This window comes from Felis catus, chromosome A1 (assembly GCF_018350175.1).
Source record: "Felis catus isolate Fca126 chromosome A1, F.catus_Fca126_mat1.0, whole genome shotgun sequence".
NCBI classification, from domain to species: domain Eukaryota; kingdom Metazoa; phylum Chordata; class Mammalia; order Carnivora; family Felidae; genus Felis; species Felis catus.
The window spans coordinates 122,347,911-122,367,873 of record NC_058368.1 but is presented as its reverse complement, the minus strand read 5'-3'; the positions used below and the strand labels follow the sequence as shown (position 1 = coordinate 122,367,873).

The 19,963-nt window shown below is 42.5% G+C and overlaps 1 protein-coding gene across 1 annotated transcript in view; it reads left to right on the top strand.

The window, feature by feature from the left end:
* Positions 1 to 3,492: 3,492 nt before the first annotated feature.
* PPP2R2B (protein phosphatase 2 regulatory subunit Bbeta) overlaps positions 3,493 to 19,963 on the top strand; it is a 510,749-nt gene continuing 494,278 nt past the window's right edge. Inside the window, exon 1 of the mRNA XM_019833907.2 lies at positions 3,493 to 3,541. Within this exon, the coding sequence (XP_019689466.1) occupies positions 3,508 to 3,541 (34 nt within the window). The 5' untranslated portion in view covers positions 3,493 to 3,507. The remainder of the gene's footprint in view (positions 3,542 to 19,963) is intronic.

Below are 19,963 nucleotides of genomic sequence, written 5' to 3'. Positions count from 1 at the left end.
CCTGTTTTGGAATCTGTATCTCCCTCTCTCTCTTTCTGCCCTGCTGCCTCTCTCTAAAATAAATAAATATTAAAAAAATTTTTTTTAAATAATCTTTAGAAATTTTTTTGAATATAGTCGACCCTCAATGTTCAGTTTCTCAAGATCCACATATGAGTGAAAATATATGATATCTGTCCTTCTCTGACTGAATTTGCAGCAACATGGATGGAACTGGAAGGTATCATGTTTATTTATCTTTGAGACAGAGACAGACAGACAGAGTGCGAGTGGGGGAGGGGCAGAGAGAGAGGGAGAGACAGAATCCAAAGCAGGCTCCAGGCTCTGAGCTGTCACCACAGAGCCCGATGTGGGGTTCAAACTCATGAACCGTGAAATCATGACCTGAGCCGAAGTCAGATGTTCAACTGACTGAGCCACCCAGGCTTAGTATTTATTTTCTCTGTATTTATGGGTCTGATTCTGTTTTTTCATTAAACAACCCCTTTTTTTTTAAAGAATATGTTTACAGAAATATTGCAAACATAGTATAATTTGTACTCAATTCCCCCCACTGTTAGCCTTTTACTTTAGCTTGGCAACTTAATCATAACCAATGAACCAATACTAATGTTAATGTTAACTAGACAGCATACTTGATTTGGATTTTATTAGTTTTTTCCCTAATGCCTTTTTCCTGTCCCAGCATCCCATTCCGGACACTACATGACACTTAGTTGTTAGGTTTCCTTAGACTCCTCTGGGTTGTGACTCTTTCTCAGACTTTCCCTGTGTTCGATGACCTGGGCAGTTTTGAGGAAAACTGGTCTTATATTTCATAGAATGTCCCTTTTACCGCAATTTTTCTGATGTTTTACTCACGGTGGGGCTGGAGTTAATGGAATTTTTGGAGGAACACCACAGAGGTAAAGAGTCACTTCATCACATTATATCGAGGGTACCTATTACCAGAATGACTTACCACCATTGACATTGACCTTGACCACAGGGGTGAGACTGTGTTTGTCAAGTTTCTTTACTATAAGGCCATTCTTCCCTTCTTCCCATACTGTACTCTTTGGACGAAAGTCTGTAAGTGTAGCCCACACTTCAGGGATGGGAAAAACACCTTCTGCGTTGAGATGTGGTAACAATATCAACCCCAACAATAAGAATATTCATGAATGTGTATGAAAGGCATATTACATGCTAACGGTTATGTTAAATCATAGCCTCATCCTCATGGGGAGAAGCCAAGGCTCAGGGAAGTGACCTGCCCAGTGTCCCCCAATGTTACCCAGATAGAAATGACAAAGTCTGAGTCTCAAGTGCCCATGTCTTTGATTGGCTCTCTGCTTCTCTCAGTAGGATTTCTGATCTGTCTGGTCTGGTGTTTTCTACCCAGGGAATAAAAGAGTCTCATATATTGTCAGTGATTAGGTATTAGTCTTAACCAGGTTTGTGTGAGGTTGGTGTGTGTCCTTATCTACTCCCCAGGGCTAGGGGTACCTCTGACGAGGCTTCTCAGATACCTGAGGATGAGCGTTGGTCCCACCACCCCTGGGCCCATCGACACGGCTTAGAATTCAGCCAGGCCTTGCCCCCCAGCCAGGCTGTCACACAGGCCCATCCTTCCACAAACATACAACTTGTAACAGTGTCGTCTTTTGTCTGCTTTTATCTTATATCGTTGGTGTTCTTTTGCAGTATGGAATATATGACAGCTTTAGTCTTTTTCTTTCTTTTCTTTTACCGTTTTTTTTTTTTAAGACTAGCTGCCTTTCTATTAAGTTCTGTAATCCCTTGAGAGAAGAGAGATAAGGTTTTCCTGGTGAAAATGCTGCAACAAATATCCTTGGAGACAAATCTTTGTACACTATTAATGACTTTCTGATTATCTTGCGTTTTTATTATCTGTTCCCCTGTATTTACAGGGGGTAATTGAGAATCAACAGCGGCTTTAACGGAGGCAAAGACAATCTCTCACGGAAGATCCTCATTCTACCTGTCCCAGGTTATCTATGGCAGGTTCATAATCTTTTAGAGCCTCGGGTGACACACAGGATTAAAAAGGCTTCCGTGTTCTGTTTATTGTAAGACATGAATTGGTGATGATAACGGAGATTGCCAGGCAAGGAGCAAATAAAGAAAACCGCTTGGATTCTGAGACCAGACACCTATTCCCCGCACAGCCCCTGGTTCACTCTGTGACTTTAATGAAGTCACCTCTGTGTACCTGTACCTGTCAGGTGTGACACTGGTCCCTTCCTGGAAGAGAGAGTTGGCTGCTCTGAATGAAACCAGACTTCTAAGGCCTATGTGGCCCTTTTGGGTGTTGATGCTACAGAGAAGGAAGTATCATTGTTGCTATTCTCTGTACTTGTAGTTACAGCTCAGCTAGCTAAAAAACAAAAAGCGTGCTTCTGGAGAGAGTAAGATGCCTTTTTGGAGTTAGAAATGGGGGGCTTCATCAATAATGGAGTTTCCTCTTGACAATTATAGTTTGTTTATGACTAGAATCATGTTTATAGGTCTGACCCAGGTTCTTACACTGGGGCAGGATTTATCTTGTGTTTCCCAGAAAAATAACACGGCTTGTAAATGAGCGAGGCTCTCTTTTGAGGAAAGGCCACAGAGCTCACAGAGCCGTGCTGGGAAGTCGGAGCTGCCTAGCCAAAACTGCCCGTAATTGCTACAGCTACACCAAGTGAAAACGGCCAGTTTCTAGGGAAATTAATGTTTAATGATAAGCGAGGTGCTTGAAAGAGTAGTTCAAGATGCAATAAATACTCCACAAAGGTAAGTTCTTTTCCCCTCTGGTTTCTCCTTCTGTTTCGAAGATATCCATTGAAGTCAGATGGCCTGGCTCCCTCCCCACGCCCCCACAGGCCACTTGCACTTGCAAATTTTGCAGTCACTGGCCGAATGGAAGATTCCGACTTCGATCCCCACGGCTGGCTATTCCACTGTGGTTTCACTTTGGACCAGCTTATCAATTTCATGGGTGTGGATATGCTACCCTGGACTGGTCATCGATAATAAGAGTGGTGCAATACATTTATGACTTATTGCTTGGACAGCCCGCACGCTTCACGTGCCTTGATCATTGTCACATAAGCATCCCCGAAGCCTTGAGGGCAAGTGGACGGAGTAAGGAGAGCGGAGTTGTGAAGTCAGGAGAGAAGGGAAGAAAGAGGAAACCCGCTTTGTAGTATCGAGATCAGGGCTTGAATCACAGCCCCCTGAGGGTCTGAAAACACATACTAGGATTTTGTTGTTCTGTAAGCCTCCTTTTTATCATTTACTAGTTAATCTCAAATGCAGAGGCAAAGTCCAGTTGTCACAGATGGAAAATTCAGAAGAGCAATGACTTGCACAGGTGTGGCGAATCACTGGGTCCCAGAACAGAAAACCACGGTTTCCAGAGTGAGTACTGCTGAGTGGACCACTTCTCTGAACATTCCTCAGTGACAGGAGCCCTCTCCTGGCCCACCCTGTGGCAGAGACGCATCGAGAGAGGAACGCTTGATGCCTGCAGCAGAGGCCGACAAGAGGGCACGAGGTGAGTTTGGACTTTAGTCGTGCCACTTAGTGGCAGCCCCAATATGCCTCCAACGTTCTCTGCTTTCTGGTGGATAATAAGGCCAACCCTGCAGGGTCACTGTAAGTGTGGGCTGTGAGCAGCTGTGATTTACAGGGAAAAGCACTGCTGGGTTGTTGCTGTTGTTCAAATGGAGTATGAAATCTAAGGGGAAGACCTTGATTTCTGGGTCAAACAAGATAGACATTTTATTGTATTTTTTTTAAATGTTTGTTTGTTTGTTTATTTATTTATTTGTTTATTTATTTATTTATTTAGAGGGAGGGAGAAAGAGAGAGAGAGAGAGAGAGAGAGAGAGAGAGAGAGAGAGAGAGAGACAGGGCGAATGCCAAGCAGTCTGATGAGGGACTCAAACCCATGAACCATGAGATGGTGACCTGAGCCTAAACCAAGAGTTGGACGCCTAACTGACTAAGCCACCCAGGCGCCCCCAGACGGGCATTTTAGAGGCTACGGGGAGAAGAACATAAGAGGAGAGACCCAGCAACAGGGCAGGCAAGCAGAGCAAAGAGAAGTGAAATGCTTCATAATGGCCTTAATTTAAATTTTGCTGTATGGAATAAGGTTCTGTAGGAAACCTTCTGTAAAAACCCCATTAATTACTAATGCTTTTGCAGTTGTGTGTGTGTGTGTGTGTGTGTGTGTGTGTGTGTGTGTGTTGTGTGTAACAGGAAGGGAAGCAGAGGGACTGAGGCAGGACAGGGCTCCAGGCGGGCCTAAGGAGAGAGGAGTCAGGACACAGGAAGTCTGTTTCCAGCATGCATAATATGTTCAATGGCCTTGACACAGAGCAGGCGCTCAGGAAATGTTAGCCAATGTTGCTGTCGTACTCAGTGTGTGGTCCTGAGTCAAGAACTGTTCAGTTACTGCAGGCGTTCTATGGTTATCTTTTCAATACATTTAGAGAACAAGAAATCTGGCATTTATCAAGCTTACCATGGGTCTGGGGCTGTGCTAGGCATATAGTGGAGATAAATCAACATCTGCTTCTCTGTCTCCATAGCCACACTCTTATACTAAATTGCCTTTGAAGAATTGACAGCCTGGATGTAGGCAGACTGATGCAACCAAGGGGGAGACCATGAGAATCAAATGAGGAATGCTGATATCAGACAGGACTCACTAGTGGCTATTATCCTCAGTCATGCTTGGCAGCCTTGCACAGTCTCCTCACCTTGCCTGAGAAAGCCAAAGTTCTTTCTGTGGAACATGAAGTCTATATGACTGGCCCTTGGTGACCTTTTTGACTCCTTCCTCTCCTAGGTTCCCCTCATACCCTCCATTGCAGCCACCGTGGCCTCCTTCCTGTGCTGCTTTCAGAATAGAAACAGAGGTAATCCCAGATTACCTCTGCCTCAGGACCTTTGCACTTGCTGCTCTTTGCCTGCCTCAACTTTCCCTCCAAATCTAAACAGCTTACTCTCTCACTTCTTTCAGAATCGGCTCAGATTTTACCTCCTCAGAGAGTCCTTCCTTCTCGTTATCTAAAACAGGGACCCTGAGCCCCATCACTCTACACCCAAGCCTATCGTGGTTCTTCACAATTTTTATCCCTTTTGGACATATTCTTTGCTTGCTTGTTGTTTTCTCTCTGCCTTCCCCACCAGGATGAAACCTCTATGTGAACAGGCAGCCTTTCTTTTACCATCGAACCCTTAGCTTCCAGAAGAGTGCCATTTCAGTGTTTGGGCCGTATTCCACAGCAACACTATAAACCTACAACTAAGGGGTTATATAAAACTAAAAAAAATTTCATAAAACAATATGCTTACTACCTGCTATGCACTGTGATATTTTCTATTCTAGTTCTTTTTTTTAATTTTTAAATTTTATTTAAATCCAAGTTAGTTAACATGTAGTAATGATTTCAGGAGTAGAATTTAGTGATTCATCGCTTATGTAGAACAACCAGTGCTCTTGGTTGGTCACACCTGATTCATTAAGAGGAACAGAAACGTCCATTTATTGAGCAACTACCATGTGCCAGAAATTTTGTGGGACATACTAAGCCCATATTTCTTTAATCTTCACAAACGATATGTTCACCCTCCACATTTTTCAGAGGAGCAAATGAGGTTAATTACATGCAGGTGCCTATGAGGAATTAATCAGCAAGTCATTTCTTGGCAGCTCTGAACATATCATGGCATCCCAGGTCTCTATCTTTCTTCAGGAAAGTCCCCTTTTAACTGTCTGAGTGCTTTTCTTTGGCATTGTATAATCAGTGCATCAGGATAGCGTTTCTTGGAAAAATTGATGACGTTATTTCCTCAAGAAATAGTCATTGACCCAAACTTTAACACGTCTTTGTTCTTTCATCTATTTCTAAAAATCCTCAGTGTCTGTATCTGTGCAGACATATTGCCATTCCAATTTCCATACCGTCTAATTCAATAAAGGCAACAATAACAGCAGCTCTGTGAGGCAGGGGATATGTAGAAATTTTATTATTTAGTCCTGAAGTGAAGATCTATGAAATCGAGTCAGTTGACATTCAAATACAATAAATTAACACAGCATTTTAATAATTCACAAGAAGTTCTCAGGTGCTGTGTCCATGAGAATAACTAACACCCCCCTGCATCTATGCACTTGGCAAGCTTCTCCCACAGCCTCCTGATTCGAATTGTGGAAATACATTTCCACAACCTGCTTGCCAACATAGGGCTGTAAAATGCAGCACTAGGATTCCAAGCTTGGGCTAATATTAGCACGTGCCTCTGTGGATCCTCCTCATTCCTTCTGCAGACCACAATGGCAGGGTTCTGTGTTGTTTCCATGGGTCTTAGGAAAGAACTCATTGCTTTGCCCCAAGACTGTTCTGTCTCCATTACTTTACTTTTTCTGATAGAGCATGAAGAGACTGAAAAAGAATGTAATTGGATTGTAAACTCACAAATGATTTGGCCTTGACAAACGAAATGACTCACTCTTCCCATGTCCCATTACCTCTTCCAGCCTTGATCTTTACTTAAACTTGTTCTCCACCTGTCATGACTCTCCCTTTTCTCTGGAGGGCTTGTTAAAACACAGATTCCTGGGCTCCAGCCTGAGAAATTCTGACTGAGTAGGCCAGGCATGGGCCCCAAGAAGTTGCATCTCTAGCAAATGTGCCAGGTGATGCTGATGCTCCTGGTTCAAGATCATAAATTCAAGTAGACTTGTTCTTGCGTAGATTATAAGAATGACTCAAATGCTTGGAGAAGTCGATTCTGGATTCTGGTTGTAAGATGAGGACGGTTTGAATGAGATGCGACCGTTCTGGAGGTGTTAATGAAAACACATGCACCCATGAAAATGTGCCACATATCTCTTCCTAAGCTGAAGTAATTGTAAGTGAACTACAGACCATATGACACGAGAAAGCTGTAGAGAGGAAAAATGAAGGTAAACAGAGTAATCCCTGAAGGCATCTCCAGAAAAATGGTGACATCGTGCTTCCATTTTCAAGATTGCCTATGAGATAGGTGATAAAGCCTACAACCCATCTACGATTGGAAATGTGATATGAGATCTCCACTCCTGGGGTCCCCAAAGGGCTATAGCTTCAAACTAAGAATTAAAGAACTAAGCCCACGGCTCAGGATGGAACAGCACTGAATGAGGGGGGATAAATGGAACACACAAACATTTCTCTTCGATTTCGTAACTCCAAGTTTGTTCTTATGTGAGTCTGTAGCAAAATTCACATTGTCCACAGGGTAAAAAAATGCCTCAAAAGGAGAATTGGATTAAAGAAGTCCCAAATGTTTAATATCCCCATGTGATTACAGGAAGAAATGTACTGTCTGTCTGACAGAATGCAGCCTCAAGTCATGCTTTCCTCAAATTCCCACAGATGAAGTAGCAAGGAACATGAACTCACAGTCAGACACACACATGTACACGCATGAAATACACAGGGAAATAGGGCAGTGTGAGAAGAACCAGAAGAGCAAGCGGCAAACTAATACAAAGACCTAAATAATTTTGGAATTATCAATGAAGAAAATAAGAGCTCCTTTTGAATATGTTTAACGAAAAAGTGGTTGAATGAATCTTCGTATTTCCCAATTACTTGCACATAGTAATTACTCAAGCAATGCTAGTTGACCGAATGACAAAAAACATAACTGCTTCTGTAGTATAGGTGACCAAAATTAAATTTTTAAGGAAGGTTGGGAGATAAAAATCAATTACTTTCTGCTGGCAACAATCAATTAGCATCAAGGAGTACTTTACCCCTGAAAGTTATTAAGTTAGTAATCCTACACCCTCTCTGAGCCTGGTAGAGCACCTCTTCTCACTTATCCCTTCACAAAGTTAAATATTTAAGGGAGGTTCTGAAGGATCAAGACTCTTTGTTAGCCCTGGACACACATCTATTAATCCTACAGACTTCCTTTAGACTCTGTCATAAGCTGCTAAGTCACCTGCCAGGGGAAAAGCGAGAATGTGTGCTGCCTATGTATATAAGAAATCTCAAACTTTATAATTGTTAAAAATAAGACTTTCCCCCATGAAATTGACTACAGAGAAAGTTTAGACCAAAGTCTTTAAACTTGGGATCCATAGGCTTTTGGGGACCCATTACTGGGTTTGGGGGGATCCGTGAACTTATGTATCAAAAAATTTACATATTTCTGGGGAGAGGATTCAGAAAGGCTATTAGTCTCAGACCGGGTCATGGCCCCTGAAAAGATTATACAAAGATTGATTCTTACATGTTTCCCTCTTTTAAAGAATTGGTTGTGGGGCGCCTGGGTGGCGCAGTCGGTTAAGCGTCCGACTTCAGCCAGGTCACGATCTCACAGTCCGTGAGTTCGAGCCCCGCATCAGGCTCTGGGCTGATGGCTCAGAGCCTGGAGCCTGTTTCCGATTCTGTGTCTCCCTCTCTCTCTGCCCATCCCCCGTTCATGCTCTGTCTCTCTCTGTCCCCCCCCCAAAAAAAAAAAAAAAGAATTGGTTGCGGGGAGGGGAGGGGTGTGGTGGGCACCTGAGTGGCTCAGTTGATTGAGTGTCTGACTTCAGCTCAAGTCATGATCTCAGAGTTGTGGGTTCAAGCCCTGAATCGGGCTTTGCACTGGCAGTGTGGAGCCTGCTTGGGATTCTCTATCTCTCCTTCGATCTCTGCTCCTCCCCCACTTGCTTTCTCTCTCTCTCTCCCTCTCTCTTCTGTATCTCAAAATTAAATAAACATTAAAAAAATAAAAATAAAAAAATGGGTAACTGAGAGCCACAACGCTAAAATGATTTGCCCAATATCACAACTTCACATGCATGTCTCCTTTCTGAGTTCCAGCCACATATATCTCAGGGGATAAGTGTATCCATTCAAAAATTATGTCTTTGGTTAAGGCACCTAAAGAGTGGGTTATGAGTATTTCCAATATTGATATCCCTCTCAACAGATGAAAACATCTCTGAAGTTTTGCAAACTTGCTCAGTAACTTGCCATTCTGAAACCTACTCATGGAATGTCTCATTTCCTTCTTTGCAAGGGCATTACTGTACAGATCGAGGTTTCTCCATTATACTTGGGAGTATTCTGCCTCAGGCTTCCAAACCTACACATCAGACAGGTGCTAAATGTCCATCCTTCAGCAGACACTTACTTCCTCTGTCGGTATTTGTATGGGTAACCAAAACACGGGTTTGGCTTTGGCAATTTTTCAGATTTGGCCAGGCAACTCTGAAATACATATTGAGGCTTCTGAGAATCAGTAATTGTCTTCCCCAAAGACTCATGATCGGCAGACTTGCAGTTAGCGTTAGGGATACCTTAAAAGATAAGCAGCTTTCCCATAGGTCTCTTTGCGACTGGGGTTTGCTAGAAAGAGCAAGGACTGCGTCTGCCTTTTGCTACCGCTGAGACCTGAGCCGGTCTCTTTGGCTGGCAGCTTAAAGTGAAATGGAATCCCTTTAAGTGGATTGGGTATGCTTTTATGTAACACCTAGGCATTGGAAAAGGTCCTTGCTTCGTTGAATATCTGATGAAAAACTGCTGTGCCATAGAGTTCATGCTCTATTAAAAAGTGTGTTTCACATGTGGTTTGCTCACTGAGCCCTTATAAGTGAAATTAAACATATGTGATCCACTATGGACGTAATAATACCACTGGCATGCCTGGGCGGCTCAGGCGATTGAGTGTCAACTCTTGGTTTTGGCTCAGGTCATGATCTCACTGTTTCATGAATTCAAGCCTCATGTAGGGCTCTGTGCTGGCAGCGCAGAGCCTGCTTGGAATTCTCTGTCTTCCTCTTTCTCTGACCCTCCCCCCCTTGCACTGTCTCTGTCTCTCTCAAAAATAAATAAACTTAAAAAATTTTTAAAAAGAAGCAGAAGAATACTTATCCCACACAGGATTATTACTAAGGGGTAAATAACTTATGATACCTGAGCCTTCCCTCAGGCTGGGGCCGAGTTTTAGTTATCTTTGTATCCAGGGTCTACCCATTGCCATTTGTGAGATTCTGGCTGATTTCCTGAAACTCTCTGGGCATCACTTTCATGATCTATAACATAAGAACAGTGAGAGTATCGATCTTGTTAGAGTTGTAAGGATTGAGGTACTAAATGTAATGTCCTTAGAACAATTATTTAAGTTCTCAATCAATATTATTTTTATCACAGTCATTACAATTCATGCTCACAATGCCTAGGATAAGCCCTGACATTCATTCATTCATTCATTCAGCAAGAGAGAGAGTGAGAGATGAAGAGGGACAGAGGGAGAGAAGAGAGAATCCTAAGCAGGCTCCACGTTCAGCACAGAGCCCCATGGAGAGCTCAATCCCACAACCCTGAGATCATGACCTGAGCTGAAATCAAGAATCAGATACTCAACCAACTGAGCCACCCAGAGGCACATTTTAAAAAATTTGATTGGCCTTGATATTTATAGGTGATCAATGGTATTTTTAAAATTAATGAATGTTGAACAACCACGTTGGCACCCAGCACATAATAGGGGCTCAGTAAATGCATTTTGATGGAGTGGATGAGCTACTACAGTGTTTGGTGCATAGTAGGACTTGAAATGTAGACCCTGTATCCTCTAAAGACCCTATCTCCTCCTGCCCATCCTTGGGGGGGTCTAATCTTCCCAAGAGACAAGATGATGGGTGCTGGCAGATTTCCGTATCCAACCACAGGCAAATGGCTTTGGACTCCTCCGCCTCATTCTGGTGAGCCAAAGGCAAAGGAGCCCTTTGTAAACCATGACCTTCCCCCCAACTTTCTACCTCTTGGGCCTGGGCTGAGGGAAGGACTTCATGATACCTTCACCACCTACAGGCTACCTCAGTAGTTGCGTAAACCTGAGTGAATTACTTTCAAATCTGTGTGCCTCACTCACCTCTAAACTGGCGGTAAAAATAGTACCTGCCTTAGAGCATCGTTGTGATAAATTAAATGTGTTAACATATTATGTGCTGAGAACAGTACCTGGGTTATACAGCTGACCCTTGAACAACACAGGTTTGAACTGTGTGAGTCCACTTATAGGTGAATTCTTTTTTTATAACAGATGATTTCTTTTTTAATATTTGGGAAAGCACAAGTTGGCGAGGGGCAGAGAAAGGGGGACAGAGGATGTGAAGCAGGCACTGCATTGACAGGCTAACAGCAGCGAGCCTGATCTGGGGCTCGAACTCATGAACCACGAGATCATGACCTGAGCTGAAGTCAATGCTCAACCAACTGAGCCACCCAGGTGCCCCCAGATGATTTTCTTAATAACATTTTCTTTTCTCTAGCCTACGTTATTCTAAGAATACGGTACGTGATACGTAAATGCTACAAAATACGAGTCAAGTAGGCTATCAGTAGTCAAGTTTTGAGGGTAGTCAAAAGTTTGACTGTACAGAGGGTCACCATCCCTAACCCCTACATTGTTCAAAGGTTATCTGTAGTAAGACGGTAATGAGTAGCAGTTAATACTGGTTATTACTAATACTACTCTTTGGAGGACATAGGATCTTCAGGCAGAGTTTGGGAACAGATGGGGATTGCATCGTCTCTTACTATGGAATGGTTTTTTTTTTTTTTTTTTTTTTTAACGTTTATTTATTTTTGGGACAGAGAGAGACAGAGCATGAAATGGGGAGGGGCAGAGAGAGAGGGAGACACAGAATCGGAAACAGCTCCAGGCTCCGAGCCATCAGCCCAGAGCCCGACGCGGGGCTCGAACTCACAGACCGCGAGATCGTGACCTGGCTGAAGTCGGACGCTTAACCGACTGCGCCATCCAGGCGCCCCAATGGAATGGTTTTAATAGCTCAGATTTTGTAGTTAAAAGTCCCAGGTTCAGTTCCCAGTTGTTCATTTACCAGTAAATGAACTTTGATGAACTGGATACCCTCTCTGAGATTTGGTTTCACCATCCTACCTTGGCCAAGCCACCCACTTCCCTTCCTGCAGGTCTCCTGTAAGTACCAAACAGGACAACGGATGAAAAGTGTTTTCCAAACTGAAGGGGTAGGACAGTGGTACTGCCTTCCCCCCGATAGGCTCCCTCTAAACACCCTGCCTGATTCAGGGAGGATGCTATGCTGGTTATTCAGAGAAGGAAGGACTCAGTGGTCCCTCACAACCCTAGAGTTCTGGGAGGGATTCATTGAGCTCTGGGCCAGGTATCTTTGCCTGTGTGGTGAAAGCGTGTATTATCAGCCTGGATGTGGGGAGGGAACATCATTTCTTTTAAAGAATAATGTGGCTGGTCTTGGAATCATCGCTTCTTGGATAGGCTCATAGAATGTAGTCTTTTTAGCAAAGCAAAGGATCTTATCAACTCTTCTAGTTTAACAACAACCATGTCTTTTTTAAAATATTGTATTTAAATCCAAGTTAGTTAACATATAGTGTAATAATTATTTCAGGAATATAATTCAGTGATTCATCACTTACCTATAACACCCCGTGCTCATCCCAACAAGTGCCCTCCTTAATGCCCATCACCCATTTAGCCCATCCCCCCACCCAATACCTTTCCAGCAACCCTGGTTGTTCTCTGTATTTAAGAGTCTCTTTTGGTTTGCCTCCCTCTCTCTTTTTATCTTATTTTTCCTTCCCTTCCCCCATGTTCATCTGTTCTGTTTCCTAAATTGAAAATATGAGTGAAATCATATGATATTTGTCTTTCTCTGACTGACTTATTTCACTTAGCATAATACCCTAGTTCCAACCACATTGTTGCAAATGGTAAGATTTCAACCTTTATGATTACCAAGTAATATTCCCTTGTATATATACACCACATCTTTATCCATTCATCAGTCAGTGGACATTTGGGCTCTTTCTATAATTTGGCTATTATAACAACCATATCTGATTTATCGACATCTACTATATATCAGGCACTCCTCTAGGGATTAAGGGTACAGCAGTCCGCATCTTCATGGCGCTCAGCTTCTCTTTAGAACCCCTTCATCTCAAGTGCAAAGAAACTGAGGCCGGCAGCTCAGAGGTGGAGGGACTTGGGCATGTCATATTTTCATTTTGCAGCTGAGCTGGACCCACAGCTGGGTGGCTGCTGAGTAAATTATTCTCCCTTTCTTCCCTTGGAAGTTACCTGTCAGCTCCCAGCCTCCAAAGAACACGGTATGCAATGACTGTAAAGGACCATGCGCCTTTAGGAGAAGAATGGGATCATTATTTTACATTGTGCTTACTTCCCTTACATTTTGCTGACAGCACTATTTTTGCCACACAGCTTATTAACAAGAGAAGATGCTAGGGGCATGGCAGATAAAGCTACTGAAAACGTGCTCAGCACTAGGGGCGACTTGACAGCCTCTTGGGCCTCCTCCTTCGCTATTTTCAGTTGCTATCCCTTTCCATAGCTTGTTGCTATGCTTTGGGAAATTACTTACCATTCAGGGGCTTTGTGAGCCTGCCTGAGCGGGTTCTTCTTACAAGGTGGGGTTCTGGGCATGGACGTGCTTCCGCCACGAAAGGAAATGCGTTTCCCGATACAGATACCAACTCCTTCCTGTCCCTTCTCCTTAGGAGTCTTCAAAGGCCTTTAGCAAAGCAGAGAAATAAACTCATTTTGGGCATTTTACCCCTTCAGTTTTAATATTTCACTTGCAAGTGCTTATTTACCAGGTATTTGTGTTGCGATATCTCTGTGGACACCGTTCCTACGTGAAAGACCCTTCTCTCAGTAATGGCTGCCACTGTTGAGTGCTTTTCATGGTCCGGGGGCAGTCCACGGGTTTATCTGCCTTGGCTCTTTTCATCCTGGCAAAACCTTTTGGAGTAAACACCACTAGCCCCATTTTACAGATAAGGAAATGGAGACCCAGAGAAATTAAACTCTTCTCTGAGATTATATGCTTGGTAAGCGTCAGGCCTGCGACCGGAACTCAGATCTGCCCAACTTCAGAGCCTATGTTCTTGATTACTAACTGTGGCAACTACTACACAAATTTCTCTTCAGGGGCAAGCAACAAAAGGAAACGGTGTGACACAGCAATGAAGGCAATGCCCCTTCATGCTGTTCAGGCACTGAACCATCTTATTCCCTGAGTTCCTATTTTGCTCTTTCTGGAGTTCAGTTTTCCTAATTGAATGAGTATCTGCTATGTGAAACTTCATTAATGCTGAACCTATGTCATGGGAAGCCTAAGCTATCTTAGTGAAATAGAATCTAAGTATGAGACTATTATAAAAGGCATAATGATAATATCCCAAGCTTCTTTATTCTTTCCAGTTTCTAGAGGGCCACTGCATATGGATATATAATTTTCTCTGTCTTCCTAAGAATCTGCAGAGGTTGCCAGGGCACAGCTCAGGGCAACTTTGCTCTGAGACTGTAGGTTAGCAGTGTGTGTTTTGTAGGTAAGTGGAAGTGGCTTCAAATTACAATTTGCCCACATATCATGGTGGACCATAAGCGAATTACTTCACTTCTCTGAGCTTCAGTTTCTTTATCCGTAAAATGGGCATAGTAATACCCTTTTGAGGGTTATTTAATGCATCAGTAAGATAATGTAAAGACATTTTAGAATTGTTAGGATTATGTTTGCAAAGGTAGATGCTAAATAAACCTTGGCTGCTAGCGTTACTACTCACCCAATACCATCCATATCACATGCACATTTTCAATCCATCTGATACCAAATATTGAATTCTATGTATCTGGTATCATCCCCAATATTGGGCATAATCATATACATTTAATAATAATAATAGTAATAATAATATAATCACTAGTTCTGTCTTAAAATTTTTTTTTAATGTTTATCTATTTTTGAGACAGAGACAGAGCATGAGCAGGGAAGGGGCAGAGAGAGAGGGAGACACAGAATGTGAAGCAGGCTCCAGGCTCTGAGCTGTCAGCACAGAGCCCAATGCAGGGCTCGAAGTCACACGCTGTGAGATCATGACCTGAGCCGAAGTCGGACGCTTAACCGACTGAGCCACCCAGGCGCCCCCAGTTCTGTCTTAGAATAACACCAAAAACAATGACAGTAAAAACGATCAATATCACATTGAGCATTTGCTAAAATCCAATTTCTGAACCAAATTTATAATTCTAGGAGACACATTGCTGACTCCAAAGTATAAGGCAATCATCATCATAACTAACATTTATTAAGACTGTACATATTTATTTATTTATTTTTATTTTATTTTATTTTATTTTTTGAGAGAGAGAGTACATGAGCATGGTAGAGGGGCAGAGGGAGAGAGAGAGAGAGAGAGAGAGAGAGAGAGAGAGAGAGAGAGAATCTTAAGCAGGCTCCACATCCAGCATGGAGCCTGACGTGGGGCTTGGTCCCATGACCCTGGGATCATGACCTGAGCCGAAAACAAGAGCCCAACTTTCAACTGACTGAGCCACCCAGGTGCCCTAAGCCTTTACATATTGAGGAATCTAAAAAAATAGTTCTGTTTTTTATTTGCCTTTTTGAAAGTCACATAGACATTTTTAAGAAGCTAAGCACATGCACCTTATGCAACAGGATAAAATCCCATCATACCCTGCCTCCATCACTTCCTAGGCATGTGTTTTTGACAGTTTTTTAACCACTAAGTTTGTTGTGGAAATTCAAAAAGAAAATGTACAGACAGTGCTTGGATAATAGGAATACTCATGCTTTAACCGCTCTGGGTGTCATTATTATCGTCATAATTATGAAAAAAATTGATTGGGAACAGCAGATCAAATTATTGGGTCATACCTGTCCTAAATCCCTCTGTGCATATGTAGATATAACCTTAGAAAGGAGGAAAGTAAAATCCATCAAAGCCCAGCAAATGCCATTGTTTAGGTAGCTGTAAACTCCTAAAATACATCACGTTTCTCCCCTTTTTCAGCAGTTAAAATTCCTCTTGGCTGAAGCACTTGTGTATTTGTGTTTAGGCTCACTCAGACTGAATTTGTTTCCACTGTGAATAGAAGTAAATGGCATGTGAGAATCCTCTCATCTGTTTTCCTTATTAGTTATATAACATGACATTTTTAAAGAGTGAGGGCTGGGATTCTTTTTTTTTTTACACATCATTTTGTGCATTTCAAAATTAAACAAATAGCTCGAGAATTTATGTCTCAACTATAAAAGTTTTGATAGTTCAGAATATATAAAAAAATATTAGGAACACATCATTCGCTGAGCAAGAGGGTTTTAAGTTCCATAAGGAAAGTCCTGGTAATATCTCTCTTCCCTTTGTCTAGAGGCTGGTACAGTTTTCTGCGTTCAAAAGAGGCTTGATAAATGTATAAATGCAGGGTTTTAATTTTTTTTAGTTGAATAACAGAATAAATAAAAGAACTCACCTCAGTACTCCTAATGAGGCCTTCGCACTTAGTTTGGCAGAGCTTTAAACATTCCAGGCTTTCTGTGATTCTTTATAGGGTCTGGACTGTATAGGAGCATGCTGTCTTTATTGTTGTTATTGTGAGCAGCAAATAAAAAACAGTATCTATCACGTTTGAGTTCCTACTGTGTGCCAAGCATGTGCTGGAAGTGTTACAGATGTGATCTCACTTAGCCTTCACCTGGGCTCCATGAGGTCATTCACATATCCGTTTCGCAGGTAAAAAAAACTGAGGCTCAGAGAGAAGCGGTTTCCGTGTTTACACAGCTGGTAAGGGGTAGGGCTGGCATTCCAAACCACGTCTGCCTGACTTTGAAACCCACATTCTTCTAGGCCTGTCACAGCTCTTCTGCCTGTGTTGGCTGGATCTTTTCTGTACCAGAGTTACATTTAGAGCCCAAGCATCTCTAGGAAGTCAGAAAGGCTAAAAATATCCAACTCCGCTACTCTTTGACCGCTTGCAAGAGTCTCAGTTAGCAATGAGTGCCAGAAAAATCATTACAATCCCATCAGTCCCCTGGAACAACCACGTCCACAAACATATTTGATCTTTGAAAAGCTCCTTATAGATCTGAATAGAAAGGCATTTAATTTGAAGCCCAGCCCACATTACATGCGATGAAAGAAGGAAGGAGTTCCCTCGTGGGTTTGAAGATGCCCTAAATGCCAACAGAACCCAATCTAGCTCTCTTCCCTTTGTCTTCTTTTTTGGGTCGAGGATCAGTTTTGCATAGACACACCGTGGAAACTCAAATAGAAGGCCTAGTCCATGAATAAGGTTGCTGTGTATGTGTGACCCACAGTGCCTTCTGCATTTTAATTAGGAAGTTTGGAACTTATGACCGTTATTTCTTCCGCTGTGCTCCCCTTGCTTAAAGTTAATTAAATTTGCTGTTCTCCAGATGCTCAGCTCCCAGTGCCCTGAGGAAGGGAAACTGTCTCTGTGTGAAGGCCCCAGAGCTGACAGGAAGAGTCACCAGATTGTTACTCAGCCGCAGGATGGCCTGGCCTCCTAGGACCTTGCCACGTCGCCACAGCTTAACACTGAGGAGCCTCTTCCTGTCAAGGACACAGAGACAGCAATTCTCTCCTCTGGGCTTCCACAAAATGTGGCAGAGCACGGAGTGAGGCGTTCCCTCTGTGTCTCACCACCAGGAGTCACACAACTACGGCGTGAGTAATGAAGCTAACGTGTGCTGAGCCTTCGTTCCATGCCAGGTAGAGACTGATCTGTGACATGACTCGGGAAGTTAACTCATTGCCTCCTTTCTTATATTCCTACAGGTGGATTTTATTATCATCCTCACTGTATACTGGAGAAAATGAGACACAGACAGGTTAGTTAGTACCTCGTCTACAACAATACAGCTAGTAAGGTATCTACCCATTGATCCAACCAGCTGCTGCCCATCAATATTCCAAACTACAGTAAAAGTACACACAGAAACTCATACCCTAAAATCTCCATCTTCTCCAGAAGGGGCCTTTCCAAAGTTAATAGAGAAAACTGAATAAATAAGTAAGTAAATAAGTAAATGCTATTAAGATAATTTTGTACATACCTTCAAATCATTTCATTATTAGCAAAGGCTTACTCAGAACTCTCTGTCCGATAGAATGCTAGAACACTACTGCCCGAAAGAAATATACATTTAGGGGCGCCTGGGTGACTCAGTCGGTTAAGCTTCTGACTTCGGCTCAGGTCATGACCTTGCCATTCATGAGTTCAATCCCCACTCGGGCTCTGTGCTGACAGCTCAGAGCCTGGAGCCCATTTCAGATTCTGTGTCTCCCTTTCTCTCTACCCATCACCAGCTTGCACTCTGTCTCTCTCTCACAGATAAATAAACATTAAAAAAAATTAAAAAAAAAGAAATATACATTTAGTAGCCACACTAAAAAAGTAAGACGCAGACACAAATAATTTTAACAGTATATCTTATTTGTACCAACAGACCCAAAATAGTACCATTCTGATATGCATCCCATATAAAAACTATCAGCAGCATATTTCATATTTTTATTATTCATCTAAGTTTTTAAAATCCAATATATATTTTACAGCCCATCTCAATTTTAAGTGGCCACATTTTATTTTTTTATATGTAATTTATTGTCAAATTAGTTTCCATACAGCACCCAGTACTCATCCCAACAGGTGCCCTCCTCAATGCCCATCACCCACTTTCCCCTCTCCCCCAACCCCCATCAATCCTCAGTTTGTTCTCTGTATTTGAGAGTCTCTTATGGTTTGCCTCCTTCCCTCTCTGTAATTTTTTTCCCCCTCCCCCTCTCCCCTGGTCTTCTGTTAAGTTTCTCAGGATCCACATAAGAGTGAAAACATATGGTATCTGTCTTTCTCTGCCTGACTTATTTCACTTAGCATAATACTCTCCAGTTCTATCCACATTGCTAAAAATGGCCAGATTTCATTCTTTCTCATTGCCAAGTAGTATTCCATCGTATATATAAACCACATCTTCTTTATCCATTCATCAGTTTATGGGCATAGGCTCTTTCCATAATTTGGCTGTTGTTGAAAGTGCTACTATAAACATTGGGGTCCAAGTGCCCCTATGCATCAGCACTCCTGTATCCCTTGGGTAAATTCCTAGCAGTGCTATTGCTGGGCCATAGGGTAGAACTATTTTTAAGTTTTTGAGGAACCTCCACACTGTTTTCCAGAATGGCTGCACCAGTTTGCATTCCCACCAACAGTGCAAGAGGGTTCCCGTTTCTTAAGTGGCCACATTTCAAATGATCCATAGATACATATGGCTAGTGGCTACCACATTAGACAGCACAGCTCTGGAAAGTTGCTGGAGGAGGGGTAAATAAATCGGGTTTCCACTCTCAAGGAAGCAACAGGGGAAGAAGCATTTAAGACAGTGATCATTTCAGCACAGTATGGAAAATGCAATCACAGGGAATACACAGAGTATGTTGGGAGGACACGAGAGAGGCCATGACCCAGCCTATCAAAGGGGAAACACAGGCAAGTCTTCTGGAGGACCTGGTATTTGAACTGACTCTCAGATGAGGAGTAGAAGTAAGTCAGATAAAGTTAGATAAAGTGTTTTGGGAAAAAGGGGATGGTTTTGTGCTAAAGTCTGAGGAAGCATGGACTGCTAGGGCAATGTACATAGCTGAATATGTTTGGAGGGGAGGTGCTGTGGCATGGTGATAATGGACGTGGATTTGAATCATGATTCTGTCACTTAGTTGGACAAGTGACTTTGCTTCCTTAAATTTTAAGCTCTTCTCCTGCAAAATGAGAATAATACCATCTACCTTAAATATCCTTCCAAAGATTACATCACCTAAAGTATTGAACCCTCTTGGTGCATAGTAGATGGCTAAGGAAGGGTAAGTTTAATAGTTAAAGGAGAATTTGAGCCAGGTGAAGCTGTAGAAATAAGCAAGAGTGAGATCATGGGAAGTCTCACAGATCATATGAAAAGCAATAAAGAGTCAGAGTTTTTAAGCAAGGAAATGAGACTTTTTTTTAATTGAATCAATTGTTTCACAAAGGTTTAATGAGCACCTACCATGAGCCCAACATTATTCTATGTTTAGAA